The sequence below is a fragment of the Aotus nancymaae genome, unplaced genomic scaffold (assembly GCF_030222135.1).
Source record: "Aotus nancymaae isolate 86718 unplaced genomic scaffold, 86718_ANA_hifiasm-v0.15.2.pri h1tg000036l, whole genome shotgun sequence".
Lineage (NCBI taxonomy): Eukaryota > Metazoa > Chordata > Mammalia > Primates > Aotidae > Aotus > Aotus nancymaae.
Window position 1 is genome coordinate 58,304,093 of NW_026988450.1, and position 12,731 is coordinate 58,316,823.

Here is a 12,731-nt window from a genome sequence, read left to right on the forward strand (position 1 = left end):
GGGTGTTTCCCATTAAACAGCACTGGCATCTGCCACATAGCTTTACCAGAGCTGGAGGTGAGAGGTTTTGGTATCTGATGAACATCAGGCACAATGAAGTCCTGCTTTCAGGCCTGCAAGAAAACAGAAGTATTCATGTTGTCTAGCAGACCTTTGTGGAACACTGAAAATGCCTAATAATTTAAAAAGCAGTTGTACCACAGATATCTTCTAGCAACCCCAATTCTACCACTTCAACTATTAAAGGTTATTTAAGGTGAGCACATATTGTAGTAATGATTGTTTTGTTGAAACGTTTTGAAAACTGCTAACATTGTAAGGTAAATAACAAATATTTATCTTTTTCTAACAGTATTATAAATAGAATATTTATATTATAGTGCTATTTATCATATTGCATATAGTATTATACACAACATTTAAAGGGTTAAATCTACATCTCTGAGTTTACTATTTTTTTTGTTTACTGTTGTTAAGTTTATTATTGTACTATGGGATGATATGGTCTGTAGGTAATTAAATTCTGAAATTTAAATTGCTTATAAATTTACAATGACATGGATACAAATTTGCTAGTGCAAAAGAAAAATTTTCGTAGTTCCAAAAATAATACTACTGGTTAATTTGCCTAGAGTTTTACTGTTAAGAACCTGTGATAGAGAAAAATAGTATTTAAAAATTCACATACTGTTAGAATTCAGAATTTAAGAATTTTAGATTTTGAAGTAATCTGGGCAAAAGCTGCTTATTTCCTCATTTAACTTTATTCCAAAGCAGTATAATATAAAATTTCATAGAGGTGTGCAATTTACTTTGTGAATTAGAACAGTATAAATACCTTTTAAACATTTTTATTAGGAGAACATTTAATTATAGCATTTAATTAATATAACACTAATCTTATTCATAGGTTTTATTTCTTGGATTTGTTTCAAAATTGAATATTGTTTCAAAAATATAAAATATTCTTATGTGTCATACAAGACTTAATCTATGTTTAATTACTTCCAAATGTAGTTTTGAATTTTCATATATTTATAGAAAGATTAAAATAATTTTTATCTTTGTTTCACATTATCTTTTTATCTCTTTCTGTTAGATATCACATCAGCATGCGAATATACTGTTATCCTTCCCACTTGAAAAAAAGTAAAAGAAAAATCATCAGCCTTCCCCTTGCTCCATACCCCTCTCCAGCTACCAACTCATTTCTCTGCTCCTGTTTGTAATTAAACTCTGAAAAATGATAGCAATATTTGTTCTCTTCACTTCACTGTCCTCCAATCTTCTCTTGAACTCAAGCCATTTACCCCAGCATTTATCCCATTGTTCGTTGAGACAGCATCTTCACTTCTGCCCTTATTCTATTCTCAGAACAGCAGCTAGTGAATCTTAGACAGTGTAAGTCACATCATGCCACTCCTCTGTTTCAAAGCCTGCAATTATTCCCCACACTTAAAAATAATCTAAGCGCCTTCCTTTCTGGTCTCCTCTCCTACCATTTCTCTTCACTCATACTTCTTCAACCATACTTGCCATTACTTGAATGTACAAACCTGGTCCCACCACAGGGCCTTGGCACATTCTGCTCCTTCTACCTAAAATGAACTTCCTCATGGCTTGCTCCCTCTGAAAAGCTTCCATGACTGTCTATAACACATACACATCTTCATGGTGTCACCTATGACTTCAGTCCTAAATGCTGCAAGGTACCTCTAAGGTTCTTAAGTCACTTTTCACTGTCAGCCTCCCTGGTGGGCAGAGCCATTATCAATATACACAGTTGGTAACTTCGTAAGCAGGAAAAGTGGTTCATGGTAAGAATGTACATGGGCTCCTGGGCAGTGGCAGAGGACTTCACTGGTTGGTTAGGGACTGAAGAGAACAGGATTGGAAGATCAGAAATTAGAATGTCTTAGAAAGAGGCATATGAAGGGACTCAAAGTAGTGAGCATAAAGCATACAGATCTATATGTCTCAAGTTAACTCCCTCAAGAGAGCATCCCCCACAGAAGAGATGGAATGAACAGACGGATTGGATGATTCCTCCAGGAGCTTCTCTCTGTGGTCACCGCATGGCCATGGGGTAGGGGCCATGCGTGGGCCAACACCATGGGCTCCCTTTCACCAAGCCTAAATGACCTACTGCTATAGCTGAATGCCTGACCTGCCAGTAGCAGAGACCAACATTGAGCTTTCAATAGGGTACCATTCCTCAAAAAGTCCTCCCAGCTTCTAAGTGACAAGTTGATTACAGTACTGCCATTCTCCCACGGAAAGAGCAGATATTGATTGTTACTGGAACTCACACTCCGGTTATGGGCTTTGCTTCCTCTTTCCACAGTTCTCTGCCAGCACCATCTTCTGAGCTTACAGAGCCTGATATACTGCCATAGAATTCCATAACATATTGCCTCAGAACAAGAAATGCATTTTATAGTGAAATATTTGTGATGATGGGCACATGACCATGAAGTCTGTCACTCTGAAACATCTGGCTTAGTAGAATGGTGGGACAACCTATTAAAGCTATGGCCAAGATACCAACTTGGGGGGAAAAGCTGTTCTCCATAACATCGTATGTTATGGAGATGCGGTGGGATGCTGTTCTCTATAACATCGTACATGCCTTGAACCAGTGACAGCTATATGCTGTTGTTTTGTAATAGATGCACGGAGCTGGAAATAAAGGGCTGCTTCCCTTCACCATCACTCCCTGTTATCCAGAAATTAAATTTGTGTTTTCTGCCTTTGCAACCTTACATTCTGCTGGATTTGTAGTCTTAGTTTCCAGCTAGAGAATGCTTCCATCATGGGTCACAATATGGATTCCACTGAACTGAAACTACCACCATTTGCCTACTCAGTTTGAATCCATCAAACATATTTAGTATGTTACTAGAGATAATCAGTTCTAATTATCACAAAGAAATAGGGTTGTTTTAACTTAACGCAGATAAGGAGGAGTCTGGAATTCAGGGTATTCATAGGGATATCTCTTGGCTTCATGTCCAGTGATTAATGAGAATAGGCAATTGCAGCAACCACCACCTAACAAGGACAAGGCAATTAGGAGCTCAGACTTCTCCAGGATGAACATTAGTGTCACCCCACTAGCTACAGTGCTGGCTGAAGGTAAGGGAAGTCTACAATGGCTGATAGCAAGGAGGCATAGTGAAAATTAATTATGGTTTTAGGACTAGAGTAGTATAGCCTGTAGCTTGTCCTTCTAATCCTCTTGTATTAAATCTTAGCACAGCTTTTAGCTGGCTATCTCTAACACTCTTGTATCAAATCTTAGTAGAGGTCTCAGCTGGCTACCACCTTGAAGACTTGGTGATGGATTGTGCTTTATATGTAGGCCATAAGTAGCTATGTGTGGTGTAGTGGGTAGACTATATCGGATGCCTTTTATCCTCAGCTTTACATCCTCTCATTCTTACCTCTAACTATAGCTAGAGCTGTGGCAAATAGTTCCTTATGTACTTTGACTCAACTTATGCTTCCAGCTTCTTGCCTGAGTTCTCATGCCATGTCTTTGTCAATTATTCAAGAGGACGTGTCTAGTGCAGTAACTCAGGACATTGGAACTCATATGGCATATACCTATGTGCAGTGTGAAAGTGCAGAAAAAGTTATTTCCCCCAGGGAGAACCCTCAACCAATGGGGACCAGATTTGATTAATAAATGCTTCTTGCCATTGATTTTTTTGATTTGGAAAGACATGCTATATTTTCCTTAGAAATTCCCAGCAATATTGAGCCCCAGTTGTCCTCAGGGGTGCCCAGCTTTTCTTTCCTCACATTTTGCTCTCCCTCATACCTAATAGCTCATTGCCTAAATAAACTTTGTGCAGGCAGATCCTCACCCCAGATTTTGCTTTGTAGAAACCTGAAATAAAGACCTCATCCCTTATAAAATAGTGTTCTCCTCTTCTACTCTTTTTAGCCTTCATAGCCTGCCTTTTTCACCCCCAGATATAGAATCTGGTGCTATGTAGGTTCAAGGTAGGCTCTCTGTAACCTTGGGTCTGTCATCCATGAATCCAACCAACTGTGAATGAGAAATGCAGTATTCACCAGATGTGGAATCTGTGGATACTTGTCCTTCAGGGCTGACTACAGGACTTGAACACTTGTGGATTTTGTTATCCAAGGGGATCCTGGAACAAATCCCCATGAATACTAAGAGATGACTGTATATATTCTCCAGCAATACTTTTATGAGTAAATTAATTAAAGACTATTTTTTGTGCTTCCAAAGAAGATTACAATCATAAGTATAAATATGAAATTGGTTCACTGCTTGCTTCAGTACTGTTCATGAAATCATTTACTGTATGATTTGATGCCAGGTGACAACTGTTAGTTCTCTGAAGATAGAATATCATTAATAATAATTAAATCTTCTTACTTTTCCAGGTTTTTCTCAAGCAAACCAGTTTAACTATGGAGTTGATAATGCTGCGTTGGGAAACAGTGTGCAATTAGTTTCTTCTTTCCAGTCAATTGCTTGTGATGTAGAAAAAGATGCAAGTCATTCAACTCACATTACATGCTATACTAGGTCTGTTTTAAAGTGTCTTTAATCATTTTCATCATATCAGAAGTTACAGTTATGAATATTAGTATTATAATAGTTTTATTACCCTAGCTATTATAATTAATATTTTTCTGATTATAGGTGATTATTTTTCATTTTGTGATGTTTAGACTATTTTATACCATTATTATATTCAATTATACTGCTATTTCCACATATTGGCATGATAAAAAACATATTCTTTATCTTTTCCTGTGTTATTAGAGGTATTACCTTATCATTATTGAGCTTTTTAAAGAAGTTAAATCACTACCATTTGTAATGATGTGCCTCAAAATACCAAAATTATGCTTTCCTTTTCAATTTGATTAATTTCATTCAAAATATTCATATAGTTGTTAAGATTAAAGATAATCATTTTGGGTTTTTTGTTTGTTTTTTCTTTTTTTTTTTTTTTTGAGATGGAATCTCACTCTGTCACCAGGACTGGAGTGCAGTGGCATAATCTTGGCTCACTGCTACCTCTGCCTCCCAGTTCAAGTGATTCTCCTGCCTCAGCCTCCCAAGTAGCTAGGATTACAGGTGCCCACCACTACTCCCAGCTACTTTTTTGTATTTTTAATAAAGACAGGGTTTCACTATGTTGGCCAGGCTGGTCTCAAACTCCTGACCTTGTGATTTGCCAGCCTTGGCCTCCCAAAGTGCTGGAATTACAGGCATGAGGCACTGCGCTCAGCCAAGATAATCATTTTGTATAGTGACATTTCAAGTTCTTTACTATCAGCCCAAATTCACATATGTTATTGGCAACTTAGGAAAAATTTTGAAATTCACTTTTAATTGCCACTTTCAGTATTGACCTTAGAAACAGATAGCACATATTCTAGAGGATTTCCTTTGTGTTAGGCTTGTTGGCTGTTCTTCACCAGGAAAAGCTTACTTAGGGGAAACTTAATTAACTAGCCCTTGTTAAGAAATGAAGCATGGAATAACTGATTGTACCAAGGTGATATGTTACTATTTTAAATGTTTATTATTGCATTTGTTGTTATTACATTTGTTGTCCTTTTAAATAAGCATCAATGTGCATAGACAGAGTAGGCATTTGCCTGATGTTCATGAGGTTAGAATTTGCAATGAAGAGTTCAGGATGGAGATCGTCTTTCCATAATATAGAATGGAACTTAACTAGACATCAGTTGTGACATTGGACACTTTCTGTCAAAAATGGCAGGCAGCCTGGGGCAGTATTTTTCATTAATACTATATACTGAATAAAAGAGGTATTGCATGTCTCATATATTGTCATTTTCCTTCTAGAGCAATGCCAGAAGGTTCCTACACTGTTAGAGTCAGTGTGGACGGGGTTCCTGTTACAGAAAATAACACCTGCAAAGGTCACATCAACAGTTGGGCATGTACCTTCAATGTACGTAAGAGTCTTCTCTTTAATTTATGTATAGTTTATCTTGCTTTCTTTCTTGCAAAACTGAATTTTTATTTTTTTAGTTTTACAGATTATCTATTTCCACATTTAAAAATACATTAGCATGTAATAAAGGATAATTTTCCTCCATTTAAATTATCTTCCAGAGTTAGAAAATGTCTTTTATTTCTGATTTGTTTCCCTTCTTTTAATTTTATTATTAAATTAACTTTCATACTTCCAACATGTATTTTCTCCTTTATCTCTACTTCTGCTCTTAGTGGGATTCTCCCTTTTCCTATTTACTTCAAAGTAACTACCTTTCCTTTCTATGTAATTTCTAATGTAATGAGATAAAATATGCCTGCATGTGGTATAAAAGCCACTCAATATTTAGCTGCCCCAAATAGAAGTATTAGAAGTAATACATTTTCTTCTAAGCATTATCCTATATATATATATATATATATATTTTTTTTTTTTTTTTTTTTTTTTTGAGACAGAGTTTCACTCTTGTTACCCAGGCTGGAGTGCAATGGCGCAATTTCGGCTCACCGCAACCTCTGCCTCCTGGGTTCAGGCAATTCTCCTGCCTCAGCCTCCTGAGTAGCTGGGATTACAGGCACGCGCCACCATGCCCAGTTAATTTTTTGTATTAGTAGAGACGGGGTTTCACCATGTTGACCAGGATGGTCTCGATCTCTTGACCTCGTGATCCACCTGTCTCGGCCTCCCAAAGTGCTGACAGACTTGAGCCACTGCGCCCGGCCCATATATTTTTAAAAATTTTATTTGTTTTAAGTTGTCAATTACTGAGTACTACGATGTTCTAATATAAAATGAAATACTGAAGAAAACAATAATGACTTCTGTCTTAAAGAAGCTTCTATGATTCCAAAATATATTGCCAAATATGATTCCCAGATATCTTTGGCTTTCTTCTCTTTCTGCAGACGTGGAACCATGTTTTGTTTTCTGATATGTCACACCTAAATGGCCCCAAAGCAATCTAAAGTCAGCATATCTCAAACTGCGGTTTTTGTATTCCTCCTTAAATCTACTTTTTCTCTGATTATTTCTCACCAGCTCAAGCTAGAAACCTGTTGTCCTTCTTGGTTTCTACCTCCCTTCACTTTCAGCCCCATGGCTATTAAGAAGCATGATGATCCTATCTTCTAAATTAACTCTTAGGTCCATCTTATTTTTTCTTCTTTCCTACATGAGAGTTACATTATGAATATTGTTGAAATTTAATAATATAAGAAATTATCTATTTCACAAAACTAGGAACAAAACAGATAAAGCTGCATATTGACATTATTCTTTTACAGGCAAAAAGTTTTAGAACCCCAACAATAAGAAGCATCACACCTTTATCTGGAACTCCAGGTCTGTTATATGACATCTGAAATAGCTTTTGGTTTTGTGGTAAATAATATTTATTTTTTAGTATATAAAATTATACCTGCAATTTTTAAATAGTATAGTACCTACAATTTTTAAACAGGGTCTTTTTTCATTATAAAAATAACTATCAGCCAGGTACGGTGGCTCATGCCTGCAATCTCAGCATTTTGGGAGGCCGAAATGCAAGAATTCCTTGAGCCCAAAAGTTTAAGACCAGCCTGGGCAATATCATAAGACCCTGTCTCTAAAAAATAAAAACAAATAAGTTAGCCAGGCATGGTGGCATGCATCTTTAGTCTCAGCTACTTGGGAGGCTGAGGCGAGAGGATCACTTGAGCCCAGGAGTGTGAGGCTGAAAGTGAGATGTGATTCAGCTTACATGACAGAGCAAGACCCTATCTAAAAAGAAGAAAAAAACTACACACACACACACACACACACACACACACACACACACACACACACACATATATATTTGAGACAGAGTCTCACTGTCGCCAGGCTAGAGTGCAGTGGTGCAATCTCAGCTCGTTGCAACCTCCGCCTCCTGGATTCAAGTGATTCTCCTGCCTCAGCCTCCCGAGTAGGTGGGACTACAGATATGTGCCACCATGCCCAGCTAATTTTTGTATTTTTAGTTTCACTATGTTGGCCAGGATAGTCTTGATCTCTTACCTCATGATCTGCCCTCCTTGGCCTCTGAAAGTGCTGGGATTACAGGCATGAGCCACTGTGCCTAGCTTACCAATGTTTCTTAAAAATGATTTTCAGTGGCTATGTCTTCATCTACTATAATATATTTATCTCCCCCTCCCCCTTGGACATTCAACTGGCTTCCAGGGTTTTATTACAACAACTTTATTATACCAGTTTATAATCCCAATGGCAATAACTGAGAACACCCTTTTCAGTAACCTTGACAATTCTAGGTACAATTTTTTTCAAGAATTTATATATAAAAAAGTAGGTTTACTGGACCCCTTCTTGACACCTTACACTAAAATTAACTCCAGATGGATTAAAGACTTAAACATAAGACCTAAAACCATAAAAAGCCTAGAAGAAAACCTAGGCAAAACCATTCAGGACATAGACGTAGGCAAGGACTTCATGACCAAAACACCAAAAGCATTGGCAACAAAAGCCAAAATAGACAAATGGGACCTAATCAAACTCCACAGCTTCTGCACGGCAAAAGAAACAGTCATCAGAGTGAATCGGCAACCAACAGAATGGGAAAAAATTTTTGCAGCTTACCCATCTGACAAAGGGCTGATATCCAGAATTTACAACGAACTAAAACAGATTTACAAGAAAAAAACAAACAAGCCCATTCAAAAGTGGGCGAAGGATATGAACAGATACTTTACAAAAGAAGACATACATGAGGCCAACAAACATATGAAAAAATGCTCATCATCACTGGTCATTAGAGAAATGCAAATCAAAACTACATTGAGATACCATCTCACGCCAGTTAGAATGGCGATCATTAAAAAATCTTTAGACAACAGATGCTGGAAAGGATGTGGAGAAATAGGAATACTTTAACACTGTTGGTGGGAGTATAAATTAGTTCAACCATTGTGGAAGACAGTGTGGCGATTCCTCAAGGACCTAGAAATAGAAATTCCATTTGACCCAGCAATCCCATTACTGGGTATATATCCAAAGGGTTATAAATTGTTCTACTATAAGGACACATGCACACGAATGTTCATTGCAGCACAGTTTACAATAGCAAAGACCTAGAACCAACCCAAATGCCCATCAATGATAGACTGGACAGGGAAAATGTGGCACATATACACCATGGAATATTATGCAGCCATCAAAAACAATGAGTTCGCGTCCTTTGTAGGGACATGGATGAACCTGGAAACCATCATTCTCAGCAAACTGACACAAGAACACAAAATCAAACATTGCATGTTCTCACTCATAGACGGGTGTTGAACAATGGGAACACACAGACACAGGGAGGGGAGCACTATACACTGGGGTCTGTTGGGGAGGAGTCGGAGGGGACAGTGGGGGGTGGGGAGTTGGGGAGAGATAGCATGGGGAGAAATGCCACATATAGGTGAAGGGGAGGAAGGCAGCAAATCACACTGCCACGTATGCACCTATGCAACAATCTTGCATGTTTTTCACATGTACCCCAAAACCTAAAATGCAATTTTAAAAAACTAGGTTTAAATTTTTTTCCAACTCTTCGATTTATGTAATTAAACTTATTTTTTGCCTATTGACCATTTGTATTCCTCCTTGTATACATTACCTGTTCATCTCTTTGGCTTAATTTAAAGTTAGTCATCATTTTTCTTATTAAATTATAAGGATTCTTTATATTTTGAGAATATTAACCACTTATATGTTATATGTAATAAATATATTTCAAATTTATCATTTACTTTTAAAATATATTAATGATTTTTCTGCCACCTGGATGTTTTGATTTTTATTATCAAATCTATAGATCTTAACCTTTGTTATTTTTTCTTCATTTTTAAGTGATGGTAGACCCTACTAACCTAACTATATATGAAATGTATATAAGTATTATATAAATATTATATATATCAACATATAAATATTAAATAAATTTTCATGTACTTTTCATTAGATTTTATGGTTTTATTTTTTATATTTCATTTTTATTTCACCTAAAATTTCTCTTGCTTTTTGGTACAGAGATCTTTTTTTTTTTTCTCAAATAGTCACCCATTGACCCAAGCAATACTTATGGAATATCATCCTATGCTACACTTCTTTAATCCATAAACGTTTACAGATACTCATTCATGTTTTATTGTGTTTGCTAGAATTTTCAGAACAATGCTAAACAATAGTGGCAAACATGGGGTATAAGTGTCTGGGTCCTGGTTTTATTGGAAAAATCTCCTATGTTTTCATATTAAGTGTATGGACAGATCGTCTTACACAGAATCTTTTTGGGGTTTTTGTTTGTTTGTTTTCAGGTACACTAATAACAATCCAAGGCAGAATCTTCACTGATGTGTACGGAAGTAATATTGTACGAAGTTCAAATGGGAAAAATGTTAGGATTTTGAGGTAATCTTTTGATGCAGAAATATATTCTTATAACTCATAGATGAGATATAATATTCCAAAAAATGGATCCAATAATATTAAATCCTATTACAATGTGATAGAACTAACCAGTGTTTTTTTCAGCCATATGATAGGAAGTAAAACAGACTGTTGGAAGATTGAGTGCCATAAAATCAATGGTCGATAGATATGTCTTTCTTTATTAGTCTGATGTAATTTCTTACTGTTTTGTGATGGATATATTAATGGAAGTCACACACAGACAAGTCCAGTAGTAATTGAGTTTATTACTAGAAACCTTTATTACTTAATTTAACTGCCTCATTTTGTGCATAAAAACACCTGAGACCTAGAGGTCACATAGCTTTGTCAAGGTCAGGAGTAGAACACAAGTCTCCTAACACAGTATTTGACACTTTTTCTACTGCTTCATAATGTACAGGCAAGTGCTGAAACCAAATATTGTCAATAACTCATTAACAGGCCAAGCTTTGAATCCTGTTTTGTCCATTTGCCAGCTGTGAACTAGATAGTTAATTTTGGCTAGTTAGCTAACGTAAAAAAAAAAAAATCCACATTTTGCACTGAAAACTAGTGTTGCCACTAGAGTTTCCTCCTGTAGCATAAATGGCATTATTTCAGTCTTGTCTTTAAAGACTGAAGGGCCTATTTATTTCCTATAGCGAAAAGTATAGATTCATGATTATGGCTTTTGAGATACTTTGTGTTTATCAAACTCATGCACAAAACAGGTAAATGGATAAGTTAAGCGAAGAGTTCAGATAGCAACTCAGCAATTAGAGAATTTTTTGAATGCTATAAAGGTGAGGTATATATACACACGCATTCAAATTATAATTTGTGAAACAAGCAATTTAAAATATTTTTATAAGTTAAATAAAGATTCATCTGGCATTCTATAAAATAGAAGCCTTAATTAAATCACATTTGTATGCATCTATAATTTCTGAAAATGTTCATACTAATTCTTTATATGTAATAAAAGAACTACCAAGTAGAGAGATATTTAACATTTTATATGTGCAGATTAGTAGAAGTAAAAATTTTGTCTGCTTCAATATTGAGTGTTATGCATGGTTTATATTCATTAATTCTTAGGCAGGGTTTTCTAAGTCATCCTTTTCCATAATGAGGCCAGGAAATAGAAAGTTTAACTTTCAAAAAGAGATTCCTTTTTTCCCCCACTGAAACTGGAATTTATTTTTGCTTAAGATATGACTTTAGATGGAAATTATTTCATGAAAACACAGAATTGCAGTGAGAGGGGACCTTAGAGGTCAGGCTACCTAATCCTTGTACTCTGGAAATCCTACATGTAAATATAGAATTTTTTCACACATCTATTAATGTGTGGGTGAGAAAGTCTTGGAGCTGAATTTATCTCATTTCCACCATGTTAATTATGATACCAGGACTCCTGAGGCAATTTATTGTGCCTGGATTCTGTTAGCAGGGAGGGAGTTGAGAGCAGTGGGCTGCGTTCAGGAGAACTGCTTCTCACAAATCTTGTCCATGCAACCAAATATCCAAATTCAGACCAGGTACAAATTATAAAGGACATGCAAATGAATAGAGGGATTAGTGCTTACTAAGGAGCTTTTGATCTAAAAAGATCAGGTAAAAAGAATTCTAAAAAAGTATGTATTTAAGACCAAATAGGGTGGGTTTACTCTAGATATGCATACCTGGACCACTGTGGGGATTATCAACTGTGATTAAGAACGTTGCAGCCCAACTGAGTTTGAATTCCTGCTCTACCCTTTATTGTCTGCAGGCTTGGGCAAGCTACTTCAGCTTTCTGTTTCAGTTTTTCATCTGTAAAATTGAAGGATAATAGTTACTAACTCATAAGATGGTTGCAAGTATTAAACGTTGTAGGAACCTGTAAGTGTTAGCTACTACATTTATTATTTAGCTAGAATAAGGCAGGAGGTTAGAAGGAGAATTTAAATCCATGAATGTGTATAATGGGTACAATAATTCAGTTTACTTGCTTTACAATCCTAATGTAATGATCAGATGAATGGACTTATGTGTAAAAGTATATTAAAAAGTTCAGAATTTTCTGCAAACAAAAGTCCTTATTTTCTATACTTCGAGTTTGTATCTGGTCTTATTTTGAGTCTGGAATTTGCTATCACAAAAACTGATGGTTTATTCTGGTGTTGCAAAGAATCTAATACCAATCAGTCACCTGCTAGTCTCCAATTGCTTCAGATACTATTGGCCCCAAAGTAATAGGTCAGACCCAATCACCTG

The 12,731-nt window shown here is 36.1% G+C and overlaps 1 protein-coding gene across 1 annotated transcript in view; it reads left to right on the forward strand.

Moving 5' to 3' along the window:
• Positions 1 to 12,731, forward strand: part of PKHD1L1 (PKHD1 like 1) — a 151,828-nt gene that overhangs the window by 8,333 nt on the left and 130,764 nt on the right. The window contains exons 3-6 of the mRNA XM_064384533.1: positions 4,423 to 4,567; positions 5,864 to 5,972; positions 7,301 to 7,358; positions 10,358 to 10,451. Coding sequence (XP_064240603.1) covers positions 4,423 to 4,567; positions 5,864 to 5,972; positions 7,301 to 7,358; positions 10,358 to 10,451 — 406 coding nt within the window. The remainder of the gene's footprint in view (positions 1 to 4,422; positions 4,568 to 5,863; positions 5,973 to 7,300; positions 7,359 to 10,357; positions 10,452 to 12,731) is intronic.